This window comes from Sturnira hondurensis, unplaced genomic scaffold (genome assembly GCF_014824575.4).
Source record: "Sturnira hondurensis isolate 20B ecotype Veracruz unplaced genomic scaffold, ASM1482457v3 Scaffold0018525, whole genome shotgun sequence".
In the NCBI taxonomy this organism is placed as follows: domain Eukaryota; kingdom Metazoa; phylum Chordata; class Mammalia; order Chiroptera; family Phyllostomidae; genus Sturnira; species Sturnira hondurensis.
In genome coordinates this window covers 1,172,399-1,189,110 of record NW_028091156.1, presented here as the reverse complement: position 1 = coordinate 1,189,110, position 16,712 = coordinate 1,172,399, and the positions used below count along the sequence as shown (strand labels likewise).

General features: G+C 48.9%; 1 protein-coding gene across 1 annotated transcript in view; it reads right to left on the bottom strand.

The window, feature by feature from the left end:
* DRC8 (dynein regulatory complex subunit 8) overlaps positions 1–16,712 on the bottom strand; it is a 57,810-nt gene that overhangs the window by 2,500 nt on the left and 38,598 nt on the right. Inside the window, exons 3-6 of the mRNA XM_037069475.1 lie at positions 9,528–9,600; positions 2,530–2,609; positions 1,781–1,823; positions 1,617–1,683 (exon numbers count right to left, since the gene is read on the bottom strand). Coding sequence (XP_036925370.1) covers positions 1,617–1,683; positions 1,781–1,823; positions 2,530–2,609; positions 9,528–9,600 — 263 coding nt within the window. The remainder of the gene's footprint in view (positions 1–1,616; positions 1,684–1,780; positions 1,824–2,529; positions 2,610–9,527; positions 9,601–16,712) is intronic.

Sequence of the window (16,712 nt, the reverse complement as noted above, 5' to 3'; positions counted from 1 at the left end):
ATCGGCTCCAGGCCCTGTCATGCTTCTCCAGTGCCCACAGATGAAGTCGAAAACTCCTGAGCCCAGGCCTCAAAATCTGCTCCCAGTCAACCTACCCAGACTCATCGCCCACATGGTCCAACAAGCCCCTCTGGGCCCTGTCTCTCAGAGGCCCTCCAGTCCCGCTCACTCCTACCTCCCAGTCTTTGTTCACACCATGCCTTCCTCTCATCTGCCCCTTCACCCATGCGTCATTCATCCACTCAGTCATTCATTACTCCAACCAGTGTCTGTTGAGACTTACTTCTTGTGGGGGTGCTCTAGTGCAGAAGATTTTGCCCCAGCTCTTGATAACCCCCCCACATAAATTCCGATTATGGAAACTGATCTTAAAGAAACCGATTTTCTCTTCAGATCCTCCCAGACCAAGCTTTCCAGGTTGATACTCATTTTTTCTATTGTCTTATATTTTTTAATTATTTTACAAGTTACTTTTATTTCCCCCAGTAAAACTTTAATATTCTTGAGAAAGGGAAAAGATTGTAGTATCATACCTCTCACCACACTTAGTAGGTCCAGCATACTAATGACACTGAGCTGATGGGGCTACTTGGACTAACTGACGTTGCCTGATATAACCTAAGATCGCCTTCCCTTAAATCGGTCCTTAGGGTTAAGAGGCTGATGCTTTGAAAGTCCTAACATTTCCATCAAAGCTAGTCCCTAAGGCGAGCTGAACGATGTCCCAAGAGTGGGGGTGGCAGCTGTGACCGGCAGGTCATTCCCACTCTCCCCCTCCTTGCACCCAATGGCAGCTCAGGTCAAAACAGCCTCGCCAGCTGTGTGTGTAGACGCATCTCAGCCTTCCCCACTCAAAATCACCTGCACTTTTCATTCTGTATCATGTGATTAGAAACTCTGAATCATTCAGGATTCAATCTGCGCTCCAGCAAATTGAACAAAGGAAACGAACTCTAACAACTTTGTATGGGAGAAAGGGGAGATGACCAATATGAGAATGGACAAGAGAATGCCCATTAGGCCACTGACAGAGAAAACAAGTTCGCTCATCAGCCGAAGCAGAGAATTCCTAAAAGAAATAGGTTGGAAATTTGGTGTACAAGTAGTGTGTATGTATGTGTAGAGTACAGTTCAAGGTCAAAGCAAATATCTATGGTTCCATCAGCATAAAAACTGAAATTTTTTATGTGAATTAATATTTCATTGAGGCTGTATTATCTGTAACTTCACCAATCGAAAAGCTCTTTAAAAAGGAATTTTTATATATTCCAATTCAAATCTTTAATCTACTAACAGGCATGAATTTATTGTGACTGCTAATTCCTGTCTTCTAGGTGACATGGTATAGCATCGTACTTTACAGTATGATGATAGGAGTATCATCATACTTTACAAAATCCTATGAAGGCAAAAATCCATTTCCCCTTAACCTACACTTTTTCCTCTCACCCACCACAAAACAGAAAACATCCCAAAACCAAAATAACAGAAGTAGTAAATCACACTTTTTAACCAGAATAATTGATTTTAGAGAATCTCCTAGAATCTTTGCATTGTTACATTATTAACCACTTAAATAAGTCACTGTTATAAAATACGTAATAAACAACTCTTACCTTCTTCAGTCATATACTTGATCAGTTCTTCCTTAGAGAGATACCCACGTTTAGCTGGATCTAACACCTAAGGAAAAGACAACTATTTTATTTTGCGTTTGGTGAGTAAATTCTACACGATGAATTTTTCATATAAATATATATAAAATCTGGAGCTCACATACCTCAAAAGCTTGAAGAAGGGTATCTTCTGGAATTGGTCTGTATCTAGTCATGCAAAAAAGGTGTAAATGCCCCAGTATTTAGCTCAGTCTCTGCATAATAAATGATCCCATAAAATAAAACAAAACATCCTAAAAAAACAATACTTCCCTCACCGAGCTCTTTTTAGGATTTCTAGATATGAAAGTTGAAAGCACTCCACACCCGTGGGAAACAGTCAGTTTTAGTTCAAAATCACAGGCAAGTTTGATGTTATTTATTACTTTTTTCCTCACTACAGAAATCTATGTATCTGGGAACAAAAGTTCTTCAATAAATCAACAATGGTAAGCTACTGCTATGCTTTCTCTAGAAAAATAATTAGGGTTAATTCTTATTTATCACTGATAGTTCAAAATAAAAGATAATAAGAATGTTGTTGACTTATGCTTTTTGCAGCTTATTTGCTCTTTAATTACATTTTTTAAAATGTATTTATTTTAATTGTTGTTCAAGTACAGTTCTCTGGCTTTTACTCCCATCCCAGCCCACTCCCCAGGGCTCCCTTTAATTACATTTTGCTCATTAGATTAATACTAATGGTTGATACTTCTAAGTACATAGCAACTGGCGGTTCAGAGTATGGTGAAAAGTTAGAAGAAAGCTATTCCAGAAAAAATACTGGTTAATTATAATACAAGGTGAAAAAACAAGTAATTTGCAATTAATGTAATTTAGTCATTACTTTACCTCAACAACCGAATTTTCTTACCTTTTTTCCAACAGTATATTAGTCATCACTGGAAGAAATTTTTCATACCGAATATATCCAGTGGGTTCTTCTTCCTCGACCTAAACAGGCAGTTCAAAAATAGCCATTTATTCATTCATTCAACAAACATGTTGAACCGCTACTGTTTCCCAGACTGAGCCAAGAGCTGATAACGAGCATCCCCGGCACCACCCCTGCTCACAGCGCTTACGTTCTGCTGGCGGGGACACATTCAGTCAAACAGCAACAAGGCTGGGCGTCTGATGATAAGCCGACGTCAGCGCAGTGATTGGAGGGGCATGGGCCTATTACAGCCCAGAAGAAAGGAAACCGTTCAGGCCAGAAAATCAGGGAGGCACTCCTGAGGAAATCGCACTCGAGCCAACGGATGAAAGAGGAGCAGAAGGTCATTCCACAGAGGCAGCAGGGCAGAGTCCCAGGCAGAGGAAGCGGCCGTGTAAGCCCCGGCGGCTCCCTGGAGGCCAGGAGGCTGCAGCACAGGGAGGGAGGAGGATGTTCCCAGATGAGGCTGCAGAGAGGGGACCAGACCTTGTAGGGCCGTCCTGTCTAGGAAGAAGCGACTTTGACTGTTGCCCTAAGGCAATGGGAAATCACCAAAGCCCTCACTGACAACATCTGAAAGGTCACACGGGTCGCAGGCAAGGTGGCTTCTGAGAAATAACCCAAGGGCTGGGACCCTCTCCCAGGGAGAGAGCAGTGGATGGTGTGGAAACGCGCGGAAGAGACAAAGCCAGCGGGACCCGGTGCTGCCTCCATATGGGCAAGGACGAGGAAAAGCGGGGGGTCGAGGACACCCCAGGGCTCTGACTTGCACAGACAGGATGGAGAGCAGTTTGTCCCTGAGAGAAGAAACACTGCGCAAGGGACCAGGACAGGGGACCAATCGCGATCTCAGGGGTGAACGGACATGCCAAGTCAATGGAAGACAGCTATGAAATACCTAGATGGTCAGCGGAACTTCGTTCTACCGCCACTACTTAAGAGCGCGCTACACCTGGGAGGAGAATGTTTGGTACCCAGCACCGCTAGGGAATGAGAGAGACCCCTGCCCACAGGTTCAGCCAGGATGGTGTGGGTGAACAGAACACCATCCGTCTGAACTTCCATGCCGGGCTACTTATGAGGAGTTCTACTTTTTCCACTCCCTTTCAGAAACTTTCTTAAAAGGCTCACAGATCCCAACTCAACAGAAGAGCTTTGAACACATTCATTTTTGAGCAAAAATAAGAAACCTACAGCTTGCTGGGACATGGAACGCACTGTCTTCCGAACGACAGCTATTTTCCCCTGTGTAGGCCAGATTCCCCGCCCTGCCCCGCGCCCTGTGTGGCGCCCTCAGACTGCACCACCAGCAGAGGGCGTGCTCCACCTAATGGCACCGGGAGGCGTCTCAGGGTTTCTGAGCCTATCCGCACCTGAACAATTGTCTTCAGATGCCTCTAGGTCCAAGGTGAGCATTTTGCAAATGAAGGGCACATGGCGCTGACATGCCTGACTGATTAGCACCCTAGAATTTCCAAACCAGGAGCCTCTTAAAAATAAAATGTCGATCTTAAGAGACTACCTTTGGCCGGGGAATTTTTAAAGTAAAAGGTTGAGTTCCTATTCTGATTACTCAAGAAATTTGCTCCAGAGCAAAGGTTTGCTTCCCTTTCCCTTTCCCCCCAAACTACAGTAGAGCAAACAGTCTCAGCCTTCAAAGACCAAGACCCCACTTTACTTTACGAGCATCTTCATCCATTTGCAAACTGTTCTTAGTTTTCCCAAAGGAAGTTCAGCCCTACAGCACGCTCTCCACCATGTGAGAATTCATGGACACGTGCTATGTGCCGAATGAAACCCCAACTCCCCACCCCTGGCTCCCAGTCAACCTCCAGGGGCCCCTGGTGCCCTGAACGCTAGCGTGAAACTCTGCAGGTCATTCTGGCCTGATGAGTCTGTGCAGAGCAGAAACTGCACAAAAAATAAATCAAAGCAGATCTCCAAACAATCAGGAGAGCAGAGAGGCATAACTTTCTTTGACTTCTTTTTTAAGAGGAATAATGAATAAACAGAAGCCTGTGGTTCAAAAGTGAAAACTAAGTTCATCTTCCACTTGGGCAGACTGAAAATCTGTCTGTGAGCCCACACTGCCCTCTAGAGGCCACATCTCACCCGTTCTTTCCATGAAAAGATACACGAGCGAGGGCATGAGAACAATGCAATTACACGGCGGTTCTAAACACAGCGAAGTAGACTGTGTGATACACACCAGACACTGTTCAATGTTACAGAAGGCTTTAACTACGTAAACACATTTTATTTCAGAACAGTTTCGGATTTGCAGAGAAGTCGCAGAGGCAGCACAGATTTCCCACAAACCTCCCACCTGGCTTCCCCACCGCGGCCCTTGCACTACTACAGTGCGTACAGCTGCAGGTGCTCCCCTGGCACAACTAGGAGCCACTACTGACACACACTTGTGCACTGAACTCCATGCTTCCTTGAGACTCCGCTAGTTTCTCTGAAGGCGTTTTAAAACACGGTACATTCCTCGATCATCAAAGTGGAACAAGGAGTAAAGTAGAACCGCTTCTGAGAACCCGGAAACAGGGGTGTGGACACAGAAGGATGAGGCGTGGTTCTGTCGTTTCTGGTGCAGAAAGAGCCAGCTAACTCCATAAACTTCATGAGGTCATCAGTAAAATAAGACAAGTACCTGACTTTCTAGAAATGTTATCCAATAACGGTTCAATAAATATTGCAATTCATGCATTACAATGCCTTTAAGATTTAACAGCAATATATCAAATATTGAACCATACATGTAGACACAAATATAGTGCACATACAAGCATACACATGTATAGTAAGCATACAGAAATAGAAATAAAGATAGAGAAAGAGAAAGACAGAGTAAGAGTGACTATTAAGGTTTGAACCGCACCCTCCCAAAATTCATAGGCTGAAGTGCTGACCCTCACTACATCAGAATTCTCCTCCTTTGGAGAGAGGGTATGTACAGGGATAATCAAATTAAAATGAGCTCTTGAGGGTAGGCCCTGAGCCACCGTGGCTGGTATCCTTGTAAAAAGGGGTATTCGGACACACGGACAAGTACGTAGGACGAACATCACGTGACCCTGAAGACCACCCTCTACGAGCGGAGGGGCAGGGCCTGGAGCAGATCCTTCCCTCACGGGAGCAGCCAAGCCCGCTGGCCCCCTGGTTTAGATCTCTGACCTCCAGAACTGTGTGATGTAGGTACTTACTGAAGTGTGCATGGCATACGTTCATCCAAAGATTTTAGCCCACTATGGTCAAGCAGAACTCCTTACACTTGTCTACCAGAGACTAGCAAAGCAGATACTCAAAACTCAGGACTGATTCTACGGAGTTGGTACAGAGAAAACGGTGCAGTTCAGCCTGACCTTCTTCAGGAGAAAACTCAGCCAACTTATAATGAAATGAACTCAAGAAAGGTGTGCTAGAGCACAGCAGACAAGTTCGGAAAGCCTCGGAATTCGCTGCCATTTCTTTGCTTACAGCAAAGTCACGCTGGGAAACCCCACTTTACTTCGATAGGATTAGGGTCTTTCAACAAGGACGTTGCCCTTCTCACGGAGAAACGTCACAGCACACCACGTTAGACCAAGGAGAGCAGAAAGTATCACGATTAACTCCTCCCCCAGCTTCAGCGTCCTAGTCTCCTGCACAGGGACAACAGCAGCACCTTACGTGGCTGCCTGAAGGTTACCGAAGGTCGCCTGGGAGGACACGAAGGGGCCTCGGGAACCCCGAGAGTCTGTCCCGGTGACCAGTGTTTCTATCAGTTGTGTTCGCACTTCGGGCTCTGGGCCATGCAATGTCGCCTCCTCCTGAAAGAATCAACTTCTGGTGCTCAAGTTCCAGACACGTCCTCCCTGACTCACCGTGCTGAACTGACCGTTTCTGCTGAGGTTTGGTCCTGCCTCCGCACCGGAAAAGGCAGCGGGAAGGCTGGTGCGCGTGTATTAAACCGCTAGGAGGATCCACTACAGCCTGTCACTCACCCCAGACCCCTGCCTGGTGGACAGGGCGTGAGCGTTGGCAGCGAGGCCTCCGCGGCTGCTGGCTCCCCACCTGCCTCCCTGCAATGACGGAGGGGAGTAACAGCCAGCCACCCAAGGCATCCCTCCTCTTCAAAGGGCAAAAACAAACAAAACAAACACATCTGTCATTCCAAACACAAATGAGGCAAAGTTATGTTATAATCTAGTTTGCTTCACCTAAGAAAAGGGCTGCTGTGCTGGAAAGTGGGCCATGATGGGGACGTGCCTGAGGCAGCCTTTATGAGCAAGTGTGACAAAGAGGCGTGGTAGGGAGACGCCCGGCGTAGCCTTCTTGTACCATCGAGACTGAATTCACCTTAATAGCCTAAGTGCAAGTTTCCCGGAAGACCAAGGCCCTGGCACACCCACCCAGCTCCTCCTCCCCCACAGAACTGTGGGCACGGGCACCCTGAAGAAGACAGAATGCCCTCCCGGCCACAGGCAGAGGCCCCGCCTCCGCGAGGCAACCACAGTGCCTTCAGACACCCAGGTCACCTCGCATTCTCTTCCCCAGTGTCGGGGAGTCTCAGTAAACAGGTAAACACTGTGGGCTATTAAAGCACATCAACACTTATCTAAGTCAAAGCGTGAGGCAAATACTGCTTCTTACTCTACTTTGGTAAAAGTCCATTTTCTTTATTGGTTTTGCATCTGAGCAAATTTGCAGGGGGGTGCAGTGCCTGCCTACTTGGTCCTCAACATGGGTCAGGTGTTCCGGGGGCGCACAGCCCGGAACACTCCGCTCCCATTCCCGCAGTGAAAGCACCAGCCATCTCTCCTCTCATTAGACTATTACTTATTTAATGCTGCGTTCACTGAGCAGGTGCCATAAAACACACGGTGGAACTACGTTCCTCCCAGCGACCAAACACGGGGCGGCAAACTGAACTATTTCATGCTCCACAAAAGCACGATGAGCTCAGTACTTAAGATGGTTTCTAAAGCGCCAACATTTCAACTGCTTCCAGGTCACCAAATAAGACCTGCAAGTGAATTTTTAACTATTTGTGGTAAAAGTATGAAAACCGTATTTCAAATGTAAAATATAAAACATGTCAATCTGCCTATTTTAGAAAAACTACTTACTCCACACAGTCCAGAGGCTATTGTGCAAAAATTAGGGTATGTGATTCTCTGAACTTTAGGTCCCTTTCTTATTATTGGGAATACCACAAAAAAAGAAAGAGAGAAAGACTGAATCATCTCCTGGCTGGACCGTCAGAGACTCCAAGAATCAGCGGGGGGCGAAGTCAGGTCATCCACAAGTGCCCTCCCGACCCGGAGCCTCTGCAGCTCGGAGCAGCAGGGGAATCAGTAGCTGTCAGGCCACCCGGCTCCCCATTTCATCCTCTGGGGGCTTCACAGGGCTCCAGCCACCCCAAGTGGTCCACGCCCAGCCTTCCGTGTCATCTTCTCTCTACCTAGGCACGCGTGTCCCCCCTACCCACAGGGGCGTGCTGTCCCACTTGACAGAGGCAGTGAGTGTTGGGGTCACAGTCACTACCAGCATACCCTTCCACCCAACTGTGCCAAAAACAACCGTCTACAATTCCATTGCAGTGAGATTGGAGGACAAGCTTCCTTCTGAGTGGAGATCTGGTTTAAGCAAATACGTTATGGTTGACACGATACAGGTCTGAATGTGGTGATGAATGAACAGTGATCTTCGCGCTCCATAACAAGAAACCCCCCCCCCCCCCCAGAGAACTCTGGTCAAATTGAGCACATAAACTCGTTAGGGCCAAAGATGTATTCCAAAGCACAGATATAACACAGTAACTTTTAAATGCCATTGTTCATTTTGACATTGAATATACCTTTACATGTTACAAAGAAATCCTATTCAAATCAGTGCGTCTTCCTCTACTCTTGGTAAAATTAGCTTTATTGGGCCTCCAAATGGAAAAACCATGTAAAGATTTCCTGCCTTACTGAGTATTTTTAAATGCTAACGAAAAGTTGGTACTGCTTTTTCCTTACTAAGGGGCAACAGGATCACCTTCCTAATCTTCCATTCCTTAGCCTCCTCCAATGCTGTGGGACTCAAACCATGTCCCCTGTGCGTTAGCCCACTGGCCTGCGGAGCGAACTTTGAAGCTGTGGCACCGCGGAGAAACTGGCGCTCCCAGGGCTGCGCTTCGTTCGAGGAATAAAGAAAGAAACTCCCACCTCCTTGCCTTGTTCTCTTTGCTGTCAAGGCTCCCCCCTGAACCCACACACCTGGGGAAGCATTTCTGAAGAACCTTCTCCTGGGGGTTGCCCAGGCAGCTTTTCCCCTTCAGACTCTGCTTTGTGGAGCTGAAAGCTGCACTTGAAAGGAGATCAGACGCTTCCCTGGGAAACCAGACACGCGTGGAGCGGCCTGGCCTTGGGCCACGAGCACCACTGTGTGGGGCCCGTCTCCAGAAACTCACCTGCGCTACTGCCAAAGGTCGTTTTGTGAAAACTCTTAGACGGCCGGGCCAATGCCGAGTTAGTTCTCGTTATTATACCATGTTTACTACCCCTTCTGAAGGTTAGCTTTATTTCCAAATTCTTCAGTCTCTGCTTCTGCTTCTACCCCCCTTTGACTGATGTTACTTATCCTCTGTCACCCGCCAACCCTCTTTCTGCATCCAGTCCGTCCCTGTGGCCACTGGCCTTTTTCAACTCATTTGGGAGAGTGTCGTACCTAAAGGGGGGTCTTACTTGATCCGTTATATTACTTGGTCATAGCCATGTCCCCGAGATCTGGTAGTGGCTTCTCAGATCCCGCTGGCTGGGTAGTTCACAAGCCACCCTCGTGTTTTCAGGGGCACATCCAGCAGGTGAGGGCATTTTTACTTTCGGGCAGGGAACCTTCTCTCCGTGAGCAGGAGCCGGAGTCCCGCAGAGTCTGCTGAACAAAACCCCCTCGGCCCCACTCACCTCCGCGATCAGCTCGTGCAGCTCTCCCTCGCTGGGGCAGCATCCTAGCGACCGGATGATAGTTCCCACCTCTCTGGGGAAAAAGTGGTCGAGAGTTTTAGAACATGAACTCTGAACAGGCACGTGCCGTCTCTCCACGTCAGCGATTTTCACCGGGGGTGCTGCGGGAGTTTTTAAAACACTGCCCTCTGTCCTCTTTGACTGCCAAATAAAAAAGTGACAACGGCCAACACCACAATAGCTGTCTGGCGTGAACGAGTCAAAACCACACCTAGTTTTTGTGAGACCAACAAACAATATAAAACTGTGCCGCAGAATTCCAGTAATCAGTTTACATTTGCCTGGAGACGGACATGGTAGGCAGGCACTGCTCCAGGTTACGCCAGAGCAGACGCAGACTAGCAAACAAAGTCACTTGGTGAATACCGCCTTGAGAGGATAAAAGACACTTTCTGGGGAAAGTAAAAGGCAGACAAGTAAACCAAGGAGAGAAGAAAGAAGTGTCTGCATTGGTCGGTAAATGCAAGCCTTCCCCAGACCAAAATCCAAAAGTTCTAGAAAATGAAAAAAAAGGAGGAAGGAGTGAGAAAGAGCGAGGCCAGTCACTATGAGCTAACTAGGGTAAGCGTCAGCTCGCTCCTCTGCGCCTCCGTCCCACACCTGTGACGGGGAGAGACAGTGTCTGCCGGGAGGTGGAAGTCCACAGCGGCTGGCTGCAGGGCACGTAAACACATGGCCCAGGACAGACTCCTGACAGTGACTTACCTCCTCCCACCGTTCCGCTCCGCAGCTTCCTTCTGCTATCCCACAACTCCTCCCAAATTACTTACCTTGTAACCACCAACGCATTTCCCACTCACCCCTCCATGTCCAGCCCCTCCCCCAAATCCTGCCACTGCTAGCCCTCTTCTAAGCCACCAGTCCAAGGCTCCCCCTCACCACCCCCCCACCCTCCTGTACCTCCACCTCCTCTTCTCCTCCCACAACCCCCAGACTGCCTCCTACCCTGTCCCCTCCTCCCCCCCACCCATTGCAAAATGATCCCTTTTGTTAAAAACTTTACAAAAGGTTGAGAGAATAAGAAGTATCTTAGAGTTGTACACAAAGAGGAAGAAAACCCCCTAAAGAGTGCTGGTGATAAAGAAGTTCGGGCCACAAGCACAGACAGCACAACTGCGCGCCCTACCCAGCGACGGGCAGGCAGAGTCCTGCACTCGCCATGTGCCAGGCGCCACTCCAGCCCCGGACGCAGAGCACCCACCCAATCCTCACAGCAATCCTAGGCGGTGCGTGCTTCTGGGGTCTCCATTTTAGAGGCCAGGAAGCAGCCACATAACTTGCCCGGGGCCACTCCGGCCAACCTATTCAAGCGGCAGCCTCCTCAAGACCAGCGGACTCTTAGCAGTGGGAGAGGGGTCCGACAGGGATCCAACAGGAGCGGTTAAGCAGGAAACGGGGCTGGGCGCAGAGCTTTCTGCCTCAGGAGTGGACACCTCCTCTGAGACTTCTGGAAAGAAGGGCCCCCCCAGCTCACCCAGACCCTCCCCACCACGGCCTGTAAGGACGGGAGAGGAACTGCCTTAGGCCGCTCTTCGTGGACAGAACACAGTGGTGCCAAATGTTTGTTCTGTCTTCGAGGCTCTGTTTTAAAGGCTTTCAATATTCAAATCCACTTGCTGGTCACATCAGCTCTGAGTGGTAGGTACTATGATTGTACAAATGAGAAGTTAGGTCATTTTTTTCTCCCAGATCCCAGTAAACAGTGGAGATGGACCCAAACACAGGCAGGCTAGAATTCACATTTTTAACCACTGCACGTTGCTGACTCACATAAATCTCAACAGAGCATTTAATGAGACTTAAAGAATTCTGTAACAGGTGCTTCTAAAGGGGGCTGTGGAATTCCACTCTATGGGAGCCTTGCGGATCAACCCAGGGGTCACGGCTGTGATCCAAGGGACGAACGTGGCCCTCAGGTAAGGTTCTGTTTGGATGGCGTTCGTGTATGTATTTGTTTATGTGGGGCGTGCATATGCGCCATGAAAACTGTCCTGTGCCTTCTAATTCACACATTCGTGCCAAGGCCTGGTCCCTGTAGGAACCAGTTTATCACTCTCAGAAAATATCAGTTTTGTCCTGTCAAAGAATTTACCTGCAAGGAGCAGAGGAATGAGCAAACGACTCAAAAGTTCTCCCAAAGTGCTCTAATTCTAAAATTATTTTAACCACCCCCCCGCCCACACACACACACACACACACACAACCTGTGGCTTATGAAGAGAATGTTCTTGTTCTCAGAGGACATTCCCTGGAGTATATCAGAGAGAAGGTCGCAGTGTCTAGAACTCATTCTCAGCGAGTCCCACGAAATGACAGTAAGGGAGAGAGACAGGGAGGGGCCTGGTGAGCAGAAGCACACGCCGCGGAATGTTAAGAACTGGTGCGTACAGGCCAAAGTGCGCAACAGCTCAGTGCCCCTTGCTTTCTAGTTGTCTATAAGTTTGAAATTTTTTAATAAAAAGTTTTTATTAAAAGCAAAATAAGATAAGCACACTTCAGCCTCAGCCATACAAACCAAAGTGATAAGAAATGGTAACAGAAATCCTGTCTCATATAAACTACTTATAAAAAATAACTGGCTCTTTTGTGGTACACTATTTTTATCATTTTTGCTTGAAATGTTGATTATCAAGGATGTCTAAACCATCAATTTCACAGTAAAATACATGATCACAACCTTCTCCTTCGGCACTTTAAAACTGAAAATTAAAAACTGGGCGACACTGATTAGATCTAGAATATCATGCAGTGCGCGTGGAGAGCAGGCTGGCTGTCGGCCCCCGGTTCCTCGCAGGAAACGACAGGTGTGCGGAAAGCGGACCGAACGACGAGGCAGGCAGCACTGTGCACTGCGCCTGCTGCCAGGTCGTACAAGTGACGTGTGCTCAGCACTGGGCTCAGGCTCTCCACAGACAAGCAGTTGCCAGCAGAATGGCAGAGCGACCTCTGACTCAAGGAGGCTGGCTGGTGGCACAGCCCAGGAAAGGCCAGGTGGGGGGATCCTGGGAGGCAGATTCGGAAGGGCAGCAGGAGAGGAAGGGAGGCAATGTCTAAATATTAATAGCCCATTCTTCTCAAATGTGTTCTTTCCTCCAGAGGTTATGAAATGAGGTGAATTTATATCCAGAGGCCTCCCAAGTTCCTAAAGAGTCCCTGAGGGGAAAGTCAAGGGAACTTACAGGAGAAAAACAAAGACCACTCCAAGTTTCTCCTGTTCTCAGGTCCTGAAACACAAGGCCGGAGGCACAGAGGAACACGATCCCATGAGCTCATGCCGTAACCCTGGTGCCAAGAACCTGGGCACGCAGCAGAAGGGGCCAGCTGGGCCCCCAATACGCCAGATGGCCTCTGGGCGGAGCGGGCAACCTGCCGCTCAGAGGCAACCACACAGCGGACAGCTCAGCCTCGGGGGTTCTGTGGCTCCAAAAGGCAAGCTAAGGAGACAAGAGCAGGACCAGAAAAAACAGAGGCCAGAAAACAATCAGGCCATCAATCTCTGGTAAGAACTACAAACTAACTCCAAAAGCCTTTGTGGCTAAATACTAAGAATTTGTTTCTGTACTTGAACTACACCAAGAGTACTAAACATGGAGACAAAGTCACTTCAGAACAAATGAGTCACAAAAAGCTTGCCCAACAGTGATATCACCATTTGATTTGTGTACGGCATTTGAGCCGCTTAAAATTGACGGGGTTGCAGGGCGGGCAGGCTGGTTCTTGGCCAGCCAGCATTCAGTGGGTGTAGTACCACGTTTCTGACACAAGGTGGAGCCAGTGCCATGGAGCTCGGTTGCGAGTCTTCCGTTTAAGGGCAGTCTAAGGTCAAAAACACAGACAAGTCGAAACGTGACCCAAGACCATCCATGCAACTGTTCAGGAGGAAAGGACAGGCAAAACACTGTACCTTCTCTGTGGAGTAACTGATATTGGGCTAAATATGAGAGAATGTTAAAACCAATTCAAAATGCTCTAAGAAGAAACAAAGGAGGGTTTGAAATGTTTCCGTCTATTTAGTAAACTGCGCGCCTGGAGCCACTCACTGCAGGGCAGACGACAACGGGGAAAGCCTCGCCCTTGGGGAAGGCGTTTTCCACAGATTAGTTTGTTTTGACAAAGCCATGAAATAATGGCTCAATCTCCTTATTTGCAGAACTACTTTTTTTAAAGGCCTCTTTTTCCAAATATCCCTCTAATCAAGTGAAGGTCATTTTTCTACCGCTAAAATATGCTTTCGGAAAACCTCCTGGTTCTAACTTGCTACATTATTATTTCTTACACTGTCCCACGTACCAGAGTTTGCAGCCCCCAGATAAAGACTCGGGATCTCCTGGCTCAGGCACTGTCCCAGGTGCTGGGGTGACTGTCCCGAATTAGGGAGCAAGGCCCCTGCTCCCACCACGGATGCACCATCGGGGGGGAGGCAGGCACAAAGCAGAGCTAACTGAAGGGAATGACACAGCTGTGAACCAAGCACCACCATCACCATGACCACAACTACGTGTGTTTGCCAGGGAGCCAACAGCAAAGCGTAGCAGACTACTGGCTTAAACACCAGAAGTGTATTTTCTCACGGTTCTGGAGGCTGGAAGTCCAGAGTCAGGGTGTGGCAGGGCTGGTTTCTCCTAAGGCTTCTCTCCCCGGCCTGTGGACGGCTGCCTTCTCCCCGTGTCCTCACTTGGTCTTTCCTGCGCTCACACCCATCCCTGGTGCCTCTGTCACATTCCCTCTTTCGATAAGNACCACGACTACGTGTGTTTGCCAGGGAGCCAACGGCAAAGCGTAGCAGACTAGTGGCTTAAACACCAGAAGTGTATTTTCTCACGGTTCTGGAGGCTGGAAGTCCAGAGTCAGGGTGTGGCAGGGCTGGTTTCTCCTAAGGCTTCTCTCCCCGGCCTGTGGACGGCTGCCTTCTCCCCGTGTCCTCACTTGGTCTTTCCTGCGCTCACACCCATCCCTGGTGCCTCTGTCACATTCCCTCTTTCGATAAGGACAGCAGTAAGGCCGGACTACAGCCCGACCTAATGGCCTCATTTTGATCCGATCCCCTCTTTAAAGACCTTGTATTCAAGTACGGTTCTATTCTGGGGAACTGGACGATAGGGACAGGACTTGTAGGGGTCGAAACGCAGGCCACAACAGTAACAAGCCTCCTCCCACCGCAGCCCTGTTTGGACCACCTTTCTCCTGCCGGGACCCCCACCACAGCCTCCACACAGTCCGTCTCTTTCTGCTCTTACCAACCACCTCGTCCACATCCTCGCAGCAGCCAGAACAATCGTTTCAAAAGGAAAGCCGCATCCTGTAATCCCCTGGTTAAAACCTTCCGAGCTCCCACTGCACGGCCAACCGGAACCCTTGCGCGCGGTCTCCACGGCGCCCCGCAGCGCTGCCTCCACCGGCCGCTGGACTGGCTCTTCCTCCGCTCTCTCCCTACACCGCAGCGACACTGTGGCCTCCACTTTTCCCTCACACACCGAACCCCTCCCCCTTCATAGGGCCTTCGTATTTGCCGTCCCCAGTTCTTCACCTAGGGACAACTGGGGACTCCTGATCTTAATGAGTCTGCTGGAGTCTGCTGACTCCTAATCTTAATGACCTCAACCCAGAAGTCACCTCCAGAGACGCTTCCCTGCCGGGGATGTCTCGCCCCACCCAACCGTCCCTTGCTCTCAAACCCACCATTCTGTTTCCTTTTCCACCGCACACTCTATCACACCGTCCTGGCTTTTCACTTTACAGCACTTACTACCATCTGCAGGTGTGCTTTTTTTCTCTGTGTACTGGCATACTGTCGGTCTCTGTCCCTAAAAGACGAGCTCAGTGGGGACAGAGGCCTCTCACTGCCACATCCCAACACCCGAAGGCGCTCACACACAATGGCGACTCAGTTCGTACTCGACTTTGGGTTAAACAACAAATGAATCTGGGAACACTTTATAGTTAGAACATGCCTTTCAATCAAAAAATACTTTCATATGTACTCACTCATTTTACTCTCACATCAATCTGTATTAGAATCCCCCTTCTTAAAAATGAGGAAACTAGGCCCTGGCCAAGGTACGTGACTCACCTTCTAGGAACGTAACCGGTAAGGAGTGCTGCTGGAAGCTGTCCCTGGCCCTGGGACTCCTGAGCTTCTGTCGCTCAGCAGACTTTGCCGTAACACCTTCATAGAACAAACCCTGGGGCTCAATGCGACTCGAGGTGGAGAGGAGTGGCAGAGAAAAAGACCGGGGCAAACCAGAGCCACTGTGCCTGCTGCATACTCCTCACGGGTGCTTTGGTGATTCCAAGGATTCGATCAATGTCTACTACATTAATGGTCTGTAGCATTTTCCGTGGCTGTGAAAGGTCCCAATACTCCCAAATTCAGCGCTGCCGAATGGCTGCTCACAGCCCAAACAAAAAGCTCATTGTCACGGAGTTTCCTTCTTAAAAGCAACACTATGACACTACTTGGAAAATACCACGATAATCACTCTCACAGGTAACCCAACCAATGGATGCTGAGATTAGTGGGCAGAGTTTGAAGAGAAAGAGGATATTTGCATAGTCTTGAGGTATGCTCCCCCAAGATATTTACTAACTACAAAGGGAAAAATAATTAAGTGTATGTAGTAGGGAACTGGCAGGCACTACCTTAACCGAGGGGGCAAGATGGGAGTCATCGGGAATGAAACAGAGCAGAGCACCGAGGACCCCCACCACAGCGCTCCGAGAACACACCACCAGGTCTATGAGAGCCTTGCCAAAAATGCACTAACTCAGTCTACACGGGAGAAAACACCTGACATACCGCGAATGAGGGGCATCCTTCAGGGACTTTTCAACAGAATCAAGGTCACTGAAGAACTGTCACAGACTGGAGGACTACAGAGACGAGAAAACGAATGCAGCCTAGGGTTCTGGGTAGGACCCCGGAAGGCAGAAGGGAGGTCGGTGGGAAGGCTGGTGACAGCCCAGGGCAGTCTCTAGGGACCAGCTCCACGGGCCCCGGCCATCAGGGGAGCTGGGCAAAGGATGCACAGGAGCCCTCGATCTTTTCTTGCATGTCTGTAACTCTGCAATGAATGTCAAAATAAAAAGCTTTTTTAAAGAACGAAAAGGTTAAATTTGACAGTAATG